The 18,784-nt window shown below is 40.7% G+C and overlaps 1 protein-coding gene across 6 annotated transcripts in view; it reads left to right on the forward strand.

The window, feature by feature from the left end:
- Window positions 1-3,909: 3,909 nt before the first annotated feature.
- The window catches only part of zmp:0000001200 (dedicator of cytokinesis protein 9), a 139,704-nt gene continuing 124,829 nt past the window's right edge, over window positions 3,910-18,784 (forward strand). For all 6 annotated transcript variants that reach the window (XR_008838318.1, XM_056464650.1, XM_056464651.1 and 3 more), the window contains exon 1: window positions 3,910-4,298. Coding sequence is in view for 5 of the 6 variants with exons in the window: in XM_056464650.1 (XP_056320625.1) it covers window positions 4,182-4,298 (117 nt within the window). In the remaining variant the exon portion in view is untranslated. The remainder of the gene's footprint in view (window positions 4,299-18,784) is intronic.

Raw genomic sequence — 18,784 nt, forward strand, 5'->3', positions numbered from 1 at the left:
TCCCCCACAGTCCAAACACATGCGCTATAGGGGAACTGATGAGCTAAATTGATCAGTGAATGAGTGTGTGTGTGAGTGAATGAGTGTGTATGGGTGTTTCCCAGTACTGGGTTGCAGCGGGAAGGGCATCCACTGTGTAAAACATATGCTGGAATAGTAGGTGGTTCATTCTGCTGGGGTGACCCCTGATAAATAAAGGGACTAAGCTGTAGGAAAATGAATGAATGAATGAAACCACAGTTTGGATGCTGAAGACAATGTGCCAAAAGCTTCATTTAGGTATGTCTGTTTGTCTCCATTTTGGATCCAGTGATCGGTGATGAAACGGTAAAATTTGATATTTATAGACAAGTACACTTAAAAATATCTGTAAATCAGCAGTTTTCTGTATTTTGAGATTCATATTTGTATTTTACCTCATTTATTTCTGCTTTTTGAATTGCATTATGGGATTTTGATCTTTCCTCCAACAAATTTTAACCTTGAAAAGTTGTAAAAAGTGACTTTTATTGTCATTTGTAATAGTCTGCAGTGCTACATTGTCTGGGTTGGTGTTGTACCCCAACGTTGTGGGGACGTTGCATTTTGTTTGGAAATGAAAATCAGGTTGACGTCAGAACCCAACGTCAGGCCTATGTCAATGTCCAACGTCCAACCTAAAATCAACCAAATATCAACATCTAATGATATTACAGCTTGACGTTGTGTGGACGTTCCCACTATGACATCTATCAGACGTTTGATTTTGGTTGCCATACCTGATGAATAAATGTCAATATTTTACGTCAATATGATGTTATTTTGAGATGTTGGCTCAATGTTGGATTGTGGTCAATTTCCAACACAACCTAAAATCAACCAAATATCAATGTCTAATCATGCTACAGCTTGACGTTGTGTGGACGTTCCCACTATGACGTCTATCAGACGTATTTTGGTTGTCATTACTGATGAATTAATGTCAGTATTTGACGTCAATATGATGTTGGTTTAAGATGTTGGCTCAACGTTGGATTTTGGTCACTTTCCAACACAACCTAAAATCAACCAAATATCAACGTCTAATGATATTACAGCTTGATGTTGTGTGGACGTTACCACTATGACGTCTATCAGACGTTTGATTTTGGTTGCGATAACTGATGAATAAATGTCAGTATTTGATGTTAATAAGATGTTGGCTCAATGTTGGATTTTGGTCACTTTCCAACACAACCTAAAATCAATCAAATATCAACGTCTATTGATGTTACAGCTTGACGTTGTGTCAATGTTACCATTTGACGTCTATCAGACATTGGATTTTGGTTGCCATACCTGATGATTAAATGTCAGTATTTTGACGTCAATATATTCAGCGTTGGATTTTGGTCACTTTCCAACACAACCTAAAATCAACCAAATATCAACGTCTAATGATATTACAGCTTGACGTTGTGTGGACGTTCCCACTATGACGTCTATCAGACGTATTTTGGTTGCCATACCTGATGAATAAATGTCAGTATTTGACGTCAATATGATGTTGATTTAAGATGTTGGCTCAACGTTGGATTTTGGTCACTTTGGTCACTTTGTTAAACTGTAGAGTTGAGTTTTCAACATCAAAAGTGGACAGAGCAGAGATCAACATCCCATAATGCAATTCACCACCGCAAATAAACGCTTGTGAATTACAAAATACAGAAACTGATATTTTTACAGTGTATGTAAACATTTCCTCAACAACTGAAGCTTATTTATAGAGTTTAAGTGCCATTAGTAACACACACACACACACACACACACACACACACACACACACACACACACACACGTAATTATGTACTGCTATAGAGGATATTTTGTTATTCATGCCTTTGAGAAGATCCACACTCATATAATGTTGAATTCAGGCACTATTATGGTGCTCAACTGTACATACGGGATAGTTTAGTCCACTAAAGCTTTAACATGAGCAGGTAAACATGATGTTTTAGATTCATAAGGCCCAAACACTGCTGAAATGAAGGGATGGAAAGGAGGAGACAGTTTTTTTGGACGTGAAAGCAATAAAACCTCATTCCAGTTTGTTTCTGGGTGTGTTCTTGATTGCAGTCAGCAGGGGGCAGTCGACTTCTCTCTCTCATAGCTTCATTACACAACATTAATAAAAAGGCTTTAGTTTAATATTAGTTACTAATATTGCATTTGATTGAAGAAAGGAATTTTAAAATGTATTCATTACAAAATTATTTATTCATAGATAGTAGTAAAATAATTATATTAAAATATAATTAATTAAATAATGAAATAAATACCTTCTTTTATATTTTAAATGTATAAGCCCTATGTGTGTGTTTTTGTGTGTGAATGCGAAATTTAATTTAATAAACATTGATCATTTAAAAATATATTTCTCAGTTAAAAGATAATCAATGCTACTCAATGTTTTATTTAAACACTGAAATAATAAACAAAAAGACATTTTAATTTTATTGACTTTTTTTCTCTCTGTTCAAATCATAAATCACAATTATAAATTATTTTTGATTCATAAATGAATGTTACCGGGAGTTATAAGTTACAAAGGGACTAGTTACTGTAATTAAAGTAACTTATTCCAGAAAAAAAGTCATTACAAGATTACTGTTTTAAAGTAATTAAATCTCATATCTTATAAATATTTAATCAAAAAATCTTTGCATTTTTTCCTCTAGTCGTTATGATCACACAATATAAATAAAAGTTTTATATTTTAATTAGCGCTGCTGTCAATCACATCCAAAATATACCCTATATATATATATATATATATATATATATATATATATATATATATATATATATATATATATATATATATATATATATATTAGTATTAGATATGAATATATAATTAATAATTAAATATAAACAAATTCTCAAACATTTGCATATTTGTGTGTAATATACAGGCATATTTCACTCATACATGTATATGTATTAAATAAATTGTTTATATTTATTTATAAAGCACTTATGTTAATATATTAATTTATAAAGCACTTACTTTTATATAAAAGAAGTATATTTATAAGTCAGTCAGATAGTCGGTTAGTAGCCCGTATACACCCGGCAGCTGGTGCTGTACCGGGAGCGGATTTCCCGCGGTCTTTTCACCATGTTAAACCGCATTAAACCGTGTTAAATGGGATTTAAACGCAAGTCTCGCGCTCCCGCTGAGATTCAGCCCTATATTCAATGACAAGAGAAACAGACACGATAAATATAGCTTTAGCTTTCAATATCCCTTGCCTTGGCTAGTGCTGGGAATCCCCTGTATTCAGTAGTATGTGCAGGTATTAAATGAACCAGTCGGTGAAGTGAATGTACGATTCCTACTATGGCGAGCACCCAATTCATGAATATTCATTAGTCACAGGGTGCAAAGGTTGTTTATAAATAAGATAAGTTTGTATTAGATAATGTTAGATGCTATAATTACTAGCATGAATAAACAATTAACAATACATTTATCACAGTGTTTATTCATCTTGTTAAGGTTAGTTAATGAAAATAAGATTGTTCCTTGTTAGTTAATGTTAACTCACAGTGCATTAAAGCGATTGTTTACCTAAAAATAAAATTGCGTCATCATTTACTCTCCCTTTACATATTTAAAAAATGTTTAGGCTAATGTCAACCAAAATGTTTTTGGATTTTAATGATAATGAATTAGTAAATGTTAAACTATGATTAATAAACACTGTACGCGTATTGTTTATCATTAGTTCATGTAAATAAATACAAATAAAGCCCACCGTAAAGTGTATTCATGAATAATTCACACATTCAGAGTGACGTGTCACGAACGTATAGGTTTGCTCATGAATATTAAACAGCACGACTTCGCCGTAGTAGAATTCGTAAAAATCGCTGTAGGGACAGGAGAGGGAGATTACGGCGGCGCGTGAGAACATGACAGCACGGGAAAGTGCTTCATTTACACCGACAAAACTCCCCGGAGACTTCGAAGCACCGGGAGGATATTAACCGTCCATCTGGACATGTCGGTGAACTGTCGGACACAGTTTTAATACTATCTCCACGCGTAAACAATGCGCGCGTTTAATCTGGAGAGCTGAGAAAGCGGACTTTTTATGATTTTAATCAGTCTATTGAGCTGTCAGCTAGAAGTTAATGAGAGTTTGTAGTGCGGGATGTCCACCCCGGCGCATGCGGAGACCCGGAGGTTCACCCGCGGGCTCAGTAAACCGGGAACGGCGGCGGAGCTGCGGCAGAGCGTATCAGAGGCGGTCCGGGGATCCGTGCTGGTGGTGAGTAAATCTGACTATTCTGCTGCTGCTGTGGGGTTAAACTGGGGTAAAGTTGATTTTGAGCAATTCCAGGCTAAATGTCAACATTCCATGAAAATAATAATAATAATAATAATAATAATAATAATAATAATAATAATAATAATAAAGTTTTCACCAAAATAGCAACAACCCTTTCAAAGTGTTTTGTGTAGGCTTGTGTTTTTTCAGTAGCCTACTTTAAAAGGCTATAAAGTCTCGGTCAATGTTTTAAAACAGTTATATTTTATTTACCAAAGCCACACAAGTGCCAATTTCACATCTGTCACATCCATAACAAAGCTTCCTCATGAATGCAAAACCAAATAAAATTGATAATTTCTGTTCTATAGTGAGCAACTCTTATCCCTTTGATTAGGGTTATTATTGTTATTGTTATTATTATTATTATTATTATTATTATTATTATTTTGGCTGTATTAAGTATTTTGGCTCTATTATTATTATTATTTTGGCTGTATTAAGTATTTTGGCTCTATTATTATTATTATTTTGGCTGTATTAAGTATTTTGGCTCTATTATTATTATTATTTTGGCTGTATTAAGTATTTTGGCTCTATTATTATTATTATTTTGGCTGTATTAAGTATTTTGGCTCTAATATTATTATTATTTTGGCTGTATTAAGTATTTTGGCTCTATTATTGTTATTATTTTGGCTGTATTAAGTATTTTGGCTCTATTATTATTATTATTTTGGCTGTATTAAGTATTTTGGCTCTATTATTATTATTATTTTGGCTGTATTAAGTATTTTGGCTCTATTATTGTTATTATTTTGGCTGTATTAAGTATTTTGGCTCTATTATTGTTATTATTTTGGCTGTATTAAGTATTTTGGCTCTATTATTATTATTATTTTGGCTGTATTAAGTATTTTGGCTCTATTATTATTATTATTTTGGCTGTATTAAGTATTTTGTCTCTATTATTATTATTATTTTGGCTGTATTAAGTATTTTGGCTCTATTATTATTATTATTTTGGCTGTATTAAGTATTTTGGCTCTATTATTATTATTATTTTGGCTGTATTAAGTATTTTGGCTCTATTATTATTATTATTTTGGCTGTATTAAGTATTTTGGCTCTATTATTATTATTATTTTGGCTGTATTAAGTATTTTGGCTCTATTATTATTATTATTTTGGCTGTATTAAGTATTTTGGCTCTATTATTATTATTATTTTGGCTGTATTAAGTATTTTGGCTCTATTATTATTATTATTATTTTGGCTGTATTAAGTATTTTGGCTCTGTTATTATTATTATTTTGGCTGTATTAAGTATTTTGGCTCTATTATTATTATTATTATTTTGGCTGTATTAAGTATTTTGGCTCTGTTATTATTATTATTTTGGCTGTATTAAGTATTTTGGATCTATTATTATTATTATTTTGGCTGTATTAAGTAGTTTGGCTGTATTAAGTATGTTGTATATACTGTAAACTTACTCTAAACTTGTTTTCCCTTTAATATAAAATATGTTTACAGATTGATATTTTTCTGATCCCATAACACCGTGGTTAGTAGTTTTGGAAAATATAAACAGATGTTTCAATATAATGTCAACATATACTCTCTCTGTGAATTTATGTTTTGAGATTTTACACCAAATATCACATCCATAACGCTGGAATTGCTCTTTTATATTCGCACATTCAGACTTTCTCTTCAATAATAGCCTTTAATTTCAGTGAAGTATTTTTTAAGTTATAATAGCGAAATCATATTATCAGCCAGTGAGTACACTATAGTATCAGAGTACACTATTGTTCAAGGTCAATTAAACAGTGCTAAATGTTGCTCTGAAGTGAATCTTACATGTGATTTCAGACCCAATATTAAAAGTGTGTGTGTGTGTGTGTGGGGGGGGGGGGGGGGGGGGGGGGGCGGGTTAAAATTGGTTTTATATTCAGATATTCAGATATTCTCCTCAATAATAGCCTTCAGAGAAGTACTCTTTGCTAATTCTACATAGTGAAATCATATTAGCAGCTAATGACTATCAAAGTACAGCATTGTTTACAGTCAGTTAGATAGAGCTAATGTTGTTTTGAATATTCACAGAATATTCAAATTAGCGTTGTAAACAATCTAGAGACAATTAAATGAAGGAATAAGCGATTATAAAACCAACTTTACTTCAATAACAATATAGACTGAGTAGGCCCGTTCACAGTCAATTAGACATTGACTGAATATTCAACGTAGAGTGGTAAACAATATAGATTGAGGTAAAGTTGATTATATTTTTACACATTCAGACTTTCACATTAATAATAGCCTTATAATTTCAGAAATGTATTCTTTGCAAGCTATAATGAGTGAAATCTTATTAGCAGCCAATGACTATCAGTGTACACAACACAATCTCACGGCAATTCGTAACGTTTTGATTTAGTGGCTAATTCGGATGATCTAATTCGTACAGTTTAGTACGATTTGCTCATCCTCCAATGACGGTTGGGTTTAGGGGTGGTGTTAGGTGTCACGCCTCCTTTTTAAAATCGTACGAATTCGCCACGAAACTCACAAAACGTAAAATACTTACGTTTTCGCGTGAGATCAGGCTGGTGTACAACATTGACTTACAGTCAATTAAATAGTGCTAATGTTGTTTTGAAGTCATACTTACATGTGATTTTTGACCGAATATTACAAGTAAGGTGGTTGCCTAAACAATTTAGACTGTGGTAGCCTAAAGTTGGTTTTATATTCACACATTTAGGCTTCCTCCTTAATAATAGCCTATCAGAGTACAACGTTGTTCACAGTCATAGTGCTAATATTGACCGAATATTAAATGTAGATGTATTGTTATGAAGCGGACAGGAGACAGAGGTAAGGAAACGTTAGGGTGTTTATTAAATGACAACAAGGAGCACATGAAGGATAGCCAGGAGGATCAGGAATGATGTTGGGGTCTTTTCCTCCGTGGCTGGGTAACAGGAATACACGAGGATGGACAGCACACACCAGATACAGCTGACAGAGGATGACACAGACTTGGAAGGACTGGAAGACAGGACGATTCGGGAGGACCAGGAAGACTAGGAGGAATACAAAGAGAACAGGTAAGTAAATCGTTTGTTTTAGCTGAGGATGACTACGCTGAGTGGTCGCTCAGTTGTCCGCTTTCGTCGAGACGAGCCCGGACAATGAGCGACTGGAGTGCTGTGCTTTTATCTGGTGCTCGTGAATGTGATGCAGCTGTGTGCTCATTAGAAGTCAGGTGATGGTGATCTTCGTGAGTGGGGGTCGTGAGAGCCTGACCAATCCATGACAGTACCCCCCTCCCCAGGGCCCGCTCCTGAGGGCCGACACCTCCGACGCCGTGGTGGTCTCCCTCTGCCTCTAGGCGCTGGGAACTCAGGGTGGCTCTCATGAAACTCCACCATGAGACTAGGATCGAGAATATCAGCTCTGGGAACCCATGTCCTTTCTTCGGGGCCGTACCCTTCCCAGTCCACCAGGTACTCCAACTGGCCACCACGACGTCGGGAACGCAAGATCTCCTTCACTGCGTAGACGGCTCCTTCTTCTAGGAGCAGTGGAGGAGGGGGTTCCTCTTCGTGGTCAGGCTCTGTGGAGGGAAGAACAGGATCGTGATAGGGTTTCAGGAGTGATACGTGGAATGTAGGGTGAATACGGTAGTGAGAGGGTAATTGTAGTTTGTAGGTGACGGGGTTAACCTGTTCCACGATGGTGAAGGGACCAACAAATCGGGGACTTAACTTGCGAGAGGGCAGTCGCATGCGTATGTCCCGGGTGGATAGCCACACCTTTTGTCCGGGTGTGTATCTGGGTTCTTCAGACCTTCTCCTATCGGCGGTTACCTTGCTTCGACGGACTGCCCTCTGCAGATGTTGATGAGCCTCGTCCCAGACTCTCTCGCTCTCCCGGAACCAGTGATCCACTGCGGGGACATCAGATGGTTCGCCATCCCAGGGAAAGAGCGGTGGTTGGAAGCCCAGGACGCACTGGAATGGCGTGAGTCCGGTGGAGGGTTGCCGCAGTGAATTTTGGGCATATTCTGCCCAGCCCAAATACTGGCTCCAGGAGTTCTGGTGACCACTGCAGAAGGTCCTCAGGAACCGTCCCACCTCCTGAATCTTCCTCTCTGTCTGCCCGTTGGTTTGGGGATGATATCCAGAAGAGAGGCTGACGGCCACACCTAGGAGCTTGAAGAAGGCTTTCCATAGACGTGAGATGAACTGTGGACCTCTGTCCGACACAATATCTTCTGGAATACCAAATGACCTGAAGACTTGATTAAAGATATTGTCGGCAGTTTCAAAGGCTGTGGGAAGACCTTTCAGAGGGATTAGTTTGACAAACTTTGAGAATCTATCTACTATGACTAGAATACAGGTATTACCTTCTGACGAAGGGAGGTCAGTGATAAAATCCACTCCTAGGTGTGACCAGGGACGGTTCGGAATCGGCAAGGGATGGAGCTTTCCAGCGGGTAGATGACGTGGGCTCTTGGATTGGGCACAGTCCTTACAGCCCTGAACATATTGCCTCACATCCCTTGCCATGTTTGGCCACCAGAATCGTTGGGATACTAGCGAGAGAGTATTGTTGATCCCTGGATGTCCAGTGCCTAGCGAGGTATGTAAGGAGTGGATCAGATCTACCCGGTGTTCAGGTGGTATGAACTGCCGATGAGGAGGGCATCCCGGCGGAGCAGGGGCTTCCGGAGTGGCAACGACTGGAGGAGCGTTCCAGGTGATCGGACAAATGGAGATGTGTTCGGGAAGAATCTTCGTTGGGAGTTCTTCATGATCGTGATGCTCGTGTAAACGAGAGAGAGCGTCTGCTCTTAGATTCTTGGGTCCTGGACGATAGGAAATGGAGAAATCAAAACGTGAGAAGAAAAGTGACCATCTGGCTTGACGTGGACATAGTCTCTTGGCCTCTTTGATGTATTGGAGGTTTTTGTGATCTGTGATCACCTGGAACGGATGTTTGGCTCCCTCCAACCAGTGACGCCACTCCTCCAAGGCTAGCTTGATTGCTAGCAGCTCCCTGTCTCCTATGCTGTAATTCTGCTCCGCCGGGCTCAACTTCCGAGAGAAATAGGCACAGGGATGCAGTCGGGGGCGGTGTATCATGATGTTGAGATAATACTGCCCCGACGCCGGTGGTGGATGCGTCCACTTCCACCACGAAAGGAAGATTTGGGTCAGGGTGAGTCAGGAGTGGGGCCCTTGTGAACTCCTTCTTAAGAAGGCGGAAGGCTGCGGCTGCTTCTTTGGTCCACTCCAGTCCTTTGGGTTTACCCTTGAGGAGATTAGTGAGAGGTGATGTAATCCTGCTGTAGTCCTTGATAAACCGTCTATAAAAGTTAGCAAACCCAAGAAACCTCTGGAGCTCCTTAATGGAAGTGGGTTCTGACCAGGATAGAACAGCCTCAATTTTCTTCCCATCCATACGTATACCGGTTTGGTCAATGATGTATCCCAAGAAATGAATCGACTTCTGGTGGAATGAGCATTTCTCCGCTTTGAGGTAGAGGTGATGTTCTCTCAATGTGTGTAGGACCTCTGCAACGTGTTGGCGATGTTCGGCCTCACTCCGGGAGTAAATGAGGATGTCATCTATGTACACTATTACACAGTGGTGAAGAAACTCCCGGAGGACTTCATGAATGAAGTTTTGGAATACGGAGGGGGCGTTGACCAGACCGTAAGGCATGACCTCATATTCATAGTGGCCAGTAGGGGTCACGAATGCTGTCTTCCATTGGTCCCCCTCACGTATTCTTATCAGATTATACGCGCTGCGGAGGTCCAATTTAGTGAAGACTTTAGCTTCTCGGAGCTGTTCCAAAGCGGCTGGTACCAGAGGAAGGGGATATCGGTATTTTACTGTACCGTTATTTAGGACCCTGTAGTCGATGCATGGACGCAGCCCTCCGTCCTTCTTGGCCACAAAGAAGAAGCTTGAGGCGGCTGGTGATTTTGAGTGACGTATGTACCCCTGACTCAGAGCCTCCCTTATGTAATCTTCCATTGCCTGATTCTCTGGAAGCGAGAGCGGGTAGATCCTACCTCTTGGCAACTGGGCATCTGGAACTAGGTCGATCGCGCAGTCCCATGGCCGATGCGGCGGTAGCTGGGAAGCTCTCTTGGGGCAGAAGACATCATGAAAGGAGCTGTACTCCTTAGGAATGTGGATAGACTGCTTCTCAGGAGGGCTCTCGACCGATGTTGCAAACAAAGAAATGGGGTTCCGACCTTGAAGAGGGAGATTTGGAAAACAGGCAGGTGTACATCCAGATCCCCATTTCTTTATCTCTCCTGTGCCCCAAGAGATGATGGGATCGTGCTTCACCAGCCACGGGCGCCCTAGAATGATGTCCATATTTGCACCCTCCAGAACCAGAAATTGAATCCTCTCTTGATGTAACAACCCCACTTGAAGAAGGATGTCTTCGCATTGTCGATGGATACGGGTCGAAGATCGAGTGCACTGGGTTATCGGTTGTATCTGGTATATATGCGAGGACGCCTCAGTACGGAGGTGGAGTTGACGACAGAGGGATTGGGAGATGAAGTTCCCTGCTGACCCGGAGTCGATGAGGGCTGTGACAAGGAGAGAAATAGAGGCAGTAGTTATTTGTACGGTGGTAGTAAGTGGTTTACATTGTTCAATATTCGTACTGAATACACTCACTGAAGTCCGAATGGGACGAAGGGGACACTCCATACGGGTGTGTCCACTGACACCGCAGTATAGACACAGACCCCGGGTCAGCCTCCTCTTGCGTTCCGCGGATGTCAGTCTTCCAGACTCTATTATCATGGGTTCTGGTTCTGGAGAGGCTGTTGACTCAGGCGATTGGAGGAGTGCAGACGAGGGGGTGATGGTGTCCTGTTGATAGGAACGGAGACGATCGGAACATCGGAGAGAATGTTGGATGAATCTCTCCAGACCCATTGTATCATCTAATGTGGCCAGTTGGATTCGGAGAGTGGGTTCCAAGCCGAGCCGGTACGTGGTCAACAACGATCTCTCATTCCATCCACTTGCAGCTGCTAGAGTGCGAAACCGGAGAGCATATTCCTGTGTAGATAGAGTACCTTGCTTTAGATGATACAGCTGCTCTCCAGCGGCTACTTCCCCATCAGAACGTCCAAACACCTCTTTGAAATACTCCGTGAAGGTAGTGATGGAATTCATGACCGGCCCGGCTTGGTTCCAGATCGTCTCAGCCCATTTAAGTGCAGGTCCAGAGAGTAGAGATACGATGTAGGCGATCTTCGACTTATCTGTGGGATATAGAGAAGGTTGCATTTCGAATATGAGGGAACATTGTAACAGAAAACCATTGCACTCCCCCGCTCCGCCTGAGTAGGGCGCTGGTCGGGCCATGGGACTGGAAGGAAGGGCCGAAGAAGAAACTGTGGAGGCGGAAGTGCTCGGTGCTGGTGGTGCGTTGGAAAGTGGAGCTGGTGGCTGTAGAATCCGCTTCAACTGGTCCACCAGCTCTTGAAGGTGATCGGGGGTGCTCATGTTGTCGTCGTTATGGGTCCGGGCTTCTGTTATGAAGCGGACAGGAGACAGAGGTAAGGAAACGTTAGGGTGTTTATTAAATGACAACAAGGAGCACATGAAGGATAGCCAGGAGGATCAGGAATGATGTTGGGGTCTTTTCCTCCGTGGCTGGGTAACAGGAATACACGAGGATGGACAGCACACACCAGATACAGCTGACAGAGGATGACACAGACTTGGAAGGACTGGAAGACAGGACGATTCGGGAGGACCAGGAAGACTAGGAGGAATACAAAGAGAACAGGTAAGTAAATCGTTTGTTTTAGCTGAGGATGACTACGCTGAGTGGTCGCTCAGTTGTCCGCTTTCGTCGAGACGAGCCCGGACAATGAGCGACTGGAGTGCTGTGCTTTTATCTGGTGCTCGTGAATGTGATGCAGCTGTGTGCTCATTAGAAGTCAGGTGATGGTGATCTTCGTGAGTGGGGGTCGTGAGAGCCTGACCAATCCATGACATGTATATTCAAAGTAAAGTTGATGTTATATATTCACACATTCAGACTTTCTCCTCAATAACAGCCTATAATTTCAGAAAATATTCTTTGCAATTACAATTAAATTATGCTAATGTTGTTCTGAAGCCATTATTACATCCCATTCCAGACTGAATATTCAAAGTAGCGTGTTATACAACATATAAAAGTATTCTCTACATGCTCTAAATAGGGAAATCACATTAATGACTATCAGAGTACAACATTGTACACACAGACAATTAAATATAGTGCTAATGTTGTCTTGAAGTCGATGTCAGCCCGATATTGAAAGTAGTGTGGTAGAGGTATATATAGGGAGGGCGTCACAAGTTGTCACTGAACGAATCTGTGAATATAAAACTAACTTTAGCTCAATTAAATAGTGCTAATGTTGTTATGAAGTCATTCCTATGCCATTTCACATCTAATATTCATAGTAGTAATTTCAGAAAAGTATTCATTGCACATTTTAAATAGTCATATTGATCATATTAGCAGCCAATGACTATCAGAGTACAACATTGCACACACAGTCAATTAAATATAGTGCTAGTGTTGTTTTGAAGTCATATTTACATGAGATTTCAGACCTAACATTGACAGTAGCATGGTAAACAACATAGGGAGAATATATGAAAGAATTATTTGCAGCTTCTAAATAGGAGGCAAGCATATTATTAGCATTTGTAATCAAATTACCTAAAAAAATCATCCCTTACTTTACATTTCCAGATAAATAAGTCATTTAGATACACTAAGTAGTTACTAGTAAGTAATCGCACCCAAAAAACAACAACTCCGATCTCTCAGAAGTCTGATCTGTGTGCTGTTTGTCCAATCGTCATGGACAGTTTATGCAGGGAGACCTAATAAATGTTTTGTTGGGTGTGTGTGATATTATCCTGAACGATGGTTCCAACTTTCCTACATTGTTTTGGACACATTAATGGACCTCATCCAAGCTGTGGACAGGGAAAGAGAGTCAGAAACGCATGCGGTCGGGTCGCTCCTATGTGTGATTTATTATTTCTGTATCATGGAGAGGATGTGAGAGAGAAAGGCAGTGTATTTCTGGAGGAGTGCACACTACAAAACAGTGGCATATACAGTGGTTAAAGGGGTAGTTCACCCACAAATGAAAATATCTTGTTCATTTACTCACCCACAGGCCATCCGGGTTTATTTGTTTTCTTCAGTAGATCATTAAAATGATTTTGAGCTGAATCCGCAGTGCTTGCTGCACAATATATAGTTTTAGCATCCATATCGCAATGATTTTTGCTGCTTGTTCAAACTTTCTTATTTAAAATGAGCTTAACCAACACACTTCAGGAGATTTTTGTTGGGTGAAACTTAATATTTTTGTGTTCAATCCACTTAAATTTGTTATTCATTTGTGTGCAACCCTGCATGTGTAAAAAACGGAGGGTTGCGCACAGTTAATTAATGCTGTCCCAACACAAATCCATTAAGTTAACGTAACAAATTTAAGTAGACTGAACATAAAACAATCAAGTCCCCCCCCAAAATGTCCAGAATTGTGTTGATTCAGCTCATTTTAAATGAACAAGCAGCAAAAATCCTATTTTGAGTGCATTCAGGCACACAAAATTATAATTTTGTAACTTAAAGAAAGGCAGCACAGTGGACCTCACAGCAAGAAGGTCGCTGGTTCGAGTCCCAGCTAGGCTCAGCTGGTGTTTCTGTGTGGAGTTTGCATGTTCTCCCGGTGTTGGCGTGGGTTTCCTCCGCGTGCTCCGGTTTCCCCCACAGTCCAAACACATGCGCTATAGGGGAATTAGATGAACTAAACTGACCATAATGTATGAGTGTGGGAATGAGTGTGTATGGGTGTTTCCCAGTACTGGGTTGCAGCTGGAAGGGCATCCGCTGCGTGAAACATATGCTTGAATAGTTGGCGGTTCATTCCGCTGGGGTGACCCCTGATAAATAAGGGACTAAGCCGAAGGAAAATGAATGAACTTTAAGAAATTGTAATTGTATTTATGTTTAATACGATAAAGACTGTACTGGGCCGTTTCACATTTGATTCTACAATTTGCACCTGAATACTTCTGGAAATCCTTGAAATACTGTTTATTTAATATGTATATTTGCTGTACTGTGTTTATCAACGCTCGTGATTGGTTTATTATATTTTATGAGGATGCTTTCCCCTACAAAACCATCCCAATCAATCTAAAATGATGTATTCTTTCCATATTGAGCCATTTAATTTAATCTGTTAACATTTTACTCAATATCGCAATATGTATTGCAGAAAAATAAGTATTGCAATGTAAAGTAAGTAAAGGTTTATTTATATCGCACCTTTCCCAGACATTGAGTCACAAAGTGCTTTACAATAAGAGAAAACAAGTAAAAGAACACATGACAATAAAAGAAAACATGCTAAAACACATTAAAACTAATTAAAAATCCAAATACAGACACACTAATACTGTTAAATAAAAGCTTGACCAAAAAGATGCGTCTTTAAATGCTGTTTAAAAAGTTCAACCCAGAGTTCTCAGTGCTATCAGGAGAGAGTTCCAGAGCCGTGTGGCCACCACACAGAAGGCACGCTCACCTTTAGTCTTAAGTCGAGTTCTGGGAATGGCTAACAGCTCAGAAGACCTCAGAGACCGGCTACATGAGTGACTGCTTAAAAGATCTTGAATATACAGGGGTGCTTGACCATCCAGAGCTCTATATGTAATGACCAGAATCTTAACATTTACTCTAAAACTGATAGGAAGCCAGTGAAGTGCCTTAAGCACAGGTGTAATGTGAGACCTCTTACTGGTGTTGGTTAAAAGCCTCGCCGCTGCATTCTGCACAACTTGCAATCGATCCTTGTCATTTTATTTCCTCTATCGTGCAGCCCTAATTCTTGGTGATTCATATAATGGCAGTGAATAGCCGCATTTCCACTATCGGGCCAGTGCGAGCCAGGGCTTTAATCGGGCCAGGCCGGGCCAATAGCCCCGGAGGTTGAGAAATGAGGCCGAAATCATGTCGCGTTTCCACTGTCGGGCTAGTTGCTCGCAGCGCGTCACGCAAACACCGCCCCCAGAACGTCTCCCGAATCAAACGTCACACAACCCGTCACACAACCCGCCCACTTCAGCGGGAACAAAAAACTCAAATTATAACCACAAACACAACCTGGCATCACTACGAGAGCTGGAAGATGGAGAACACCGAAGCGATTGCTTTTTTACTGTTTGTGGTCTGTTGGTGTAAGGCCAGACAGCGATCCCTGGATAAGGACATTCGAGTTTGACGGCATTTACTTCGAACACAGATTTTGGCTGCAAGGCGCAAAAGAGCAGCCGAGCGACGAGAACGACGATAGCAAAACAAATGTAAGGGAAGAAAGCATCTTGTCTCCTCTTTACCTGACAGGAAAACTCCGCCTTTGTACGTAACCCCGCCCCGAAGCCCCAGTTGGCCCTCCTTGGCCCAAGGTATTCGGCGGGCCGAAAAAGGCCGGAAGCTGGACCCAAGGAAACCCCGCTTTGGCCTGACTACGCCCCGGAAGTGATAGTGGAAACGCGACTGGCCTTGGCTCGCCCTGGCTCACTCGCTTTAGGCGCGATAGTGGAAACGCGGCTATTGGTGACAGATTTTTTTAGACTGGAAAAGATATATGGATCCCCAAGGACCACGAATTCAGCTCAAAGTCTTCTTTAATGATGAACTGAAGAAAAAGAAAGTCTTTGATGAGCTGTGGGCGAGTAAATGAACAGGAAGTTTTCCATTTTTGAGTGATCCAGACTGATATTTAAAGGGACAGTTCACTCAAAAACTGTAAATGTCCTCAGTGTTTACTCACTAAAAGTTTATTAAACTCTGAGTTTCTTTCCTCTGCTGAACACAAAACATGATATTCTGAAGAATGTTGGAAAAATTGACATCCGTAGCAGGAACAAGACTGACAAATAGGATAATACTATGGAAGTGGATGGCCAGCATTCTTCAGGATATCGTCCTCTGTGTTCAACAGAAGAAAGAAACTCAAACCGGTGTGGAGGATGAGTAAATGAGGACGGAGTGTTTATTTTTGTGTGTACTAACCCTTATCTGTGCTGTTGGGTCATTTTTATCCACTCTGAGGTCATTCAGAGCAGGGGTCACCAAACTTGTTCCTGGAGGGCCGGTGTCCTTCAGATCTTAGCTCCAACCCTAATCAAACACACCTGAACAAGCTAATCAAGGTCTCACTAGGTGTACTTGAAACACCCAGGCAGGTGTCTTGAGGCAAGTTGGAGCTAAATCCTGCAGGGACACCGGCCCTCCAGGACCGAGATTGGTGACCCCTGCTTTAGAGTCTTAATTTGGCCACAACTTTCTTTGTGTTTCAGTAAACTGGATGATTTTTGGGTGACTAATTTATTTAGACACATATTTTGGAAACAAAATACTTTAAGAATGTTTAAAGATTCAGCAAAACACTGTTGGCAGATTGACTCCCCTTTGGTTATGTTGGGGGCCGTTTTTGCCCCATTGACTTCCATTATTATCACATTTGTTGATTGCAAAGCCATGACAGCATACAATCATGCATTGCTGCTGGTTTTCCCTGTTGGGAAGAGGGAGAATGTGTCATTTTTACTGTCGAACATCAGTTGCAATGCACAAAAAAGCATAGCTTATGGCTTTATATGGAGTATAGTGTGTGTATGGAGTGTGTGTGTTGCACGCTTATATGATATGTCTGAGAAAATCATCTCTCAGAACACAATAACATACACTATAATCTGATGTTTTACTCCATATAAAAGCAAGAAACTCTTCAGCACAGGCCTATCTAAAGGATTAATGCTGCCAACAGATGATCAACAGAAGAAATGACACATTTTACCTCTTAATCCCAACAGGGTAAACCAGCACCAATCAAGAATGCATGATTACATGCTGTCATGGGTGTGCAATCAACAAATGTGATTATAATGGAAGTCAATAGGGCAAAAACAGCCCCCAACATAACCAAAGAGGAGTCAATCTGAGCAATACACAAGGGTTAAAGTGTGTTTGGGTTAAATCCCCCAGACGGTGAACTCTCACCTGTTTGCCCTTGAGTAAGACTCTTAACTTCAGGGCACTGACCCGTAAGTCTCTGCGGATAAAGTCAGCTAAATGACTACTTAATTACTAAGTATTCTAGTATTCTAAGTATGCACATTTCAGGTGCTCCCTCTACAGCAGGAAGTGGTTTGAGTCCAGACTTGTGTAAATGAGTCATTGGAAAGTCAAGTTTTAATGTCTGAACTGCTGACGAGGGTGTTTTGGGCTGTGTTGAATAGTGTACTACTGTTTCTACATGGCAAAACATGAAGTACTTACTTAGAGTTTTTGTCTTGTTCCTTGTTCAAATATCTGAAACGTTTTAAATGTAGAAGCAATCTCCAGGCGAGCAATAAGTATTCTTATGTTTTCAGAAATAGTACTGTATGGTAAAATTAAGTGAGTTTTTTATTAAAACAAGCTGCCAGTGTGGTAAGGAAAATAATCTTGTCCTCACTTTGAAATGAAATTATTTCACTTACCCCATTGGCGGATTATTTATCTTTATTTAATGAAAAACTCGCTTCATTTTGACTGATTATTTCTGAAAACAAGACAAAATTTATGGGAACCAACCGTATTACTAATAGGTGTTTATTGTTATTCACAGAGCTACTAAACACAACCATGGTAACACACATGACACTTAAGTACGGTTATATGCCACATAAAACTCTGATATACATCACTGATCAGAAAAAAACAACTAAAACGAACAATAGTAATGACAAGCAAAAAGATACAAATTAGCCCCTCCCCCTCATAATCATTCCCTCTCCTTCACCATCAGCTCCTCCTCTTCATTATCAGCTCCTCCCATAACCATCAGCCCCTCCCCTTACTATCAGCTCCTTCTTTTATCATCAGCCCCTCCCCTTACCATCAGCTCCTCCCCTCACTATCATCTCCTTCTTTCACCATCAGCCCCTCCCCTTCACCATCAGCTCCTTCCCTTCTTCATCAGCTCTTCTCCTTCATAACCAGCTCCTCCCCTTTATCATCAGCTCCTCCCCTTACCATCAGCTCCTCCCCTCACTATCATCTCCTTCTTTCACCATCAGCCCCTCCCCTTCACCATCAGCTCCTCTCATCGTCAGCTCCTCCCCTTCATCATCAGCTCCTCCCCTTCATCATCAGCTCCTCCCCTTCATCATCAGCTCTTCTCCTTCATAATCAGGTCCTCCCCTTCATCATCAGCTCCTCCCCTTCATCATCAGCGCCTCCCCTTCATCATCAGCTCCTTCCCTTTATCATCAGCTCCTCCCCTTCATCATCAGCTCCTCCCCTTCATCATCAGCTCCTCCCCTTCATCATCAGCTCTTCTCCTTCATAA

This window comes from Danio aesculapii, chromosome 9 (genome assembly GCF_903798145.1).
Source record: "Danio aesculapii chromosome 9, fDanAes4.1, whole genome shotgun sequence".
Lineage (NCBI taxonomy): Eukaryota > Metazoa > Chordata > Actinopteri > Cypriniformes > Danionidae > Danio > Danio aesculapii.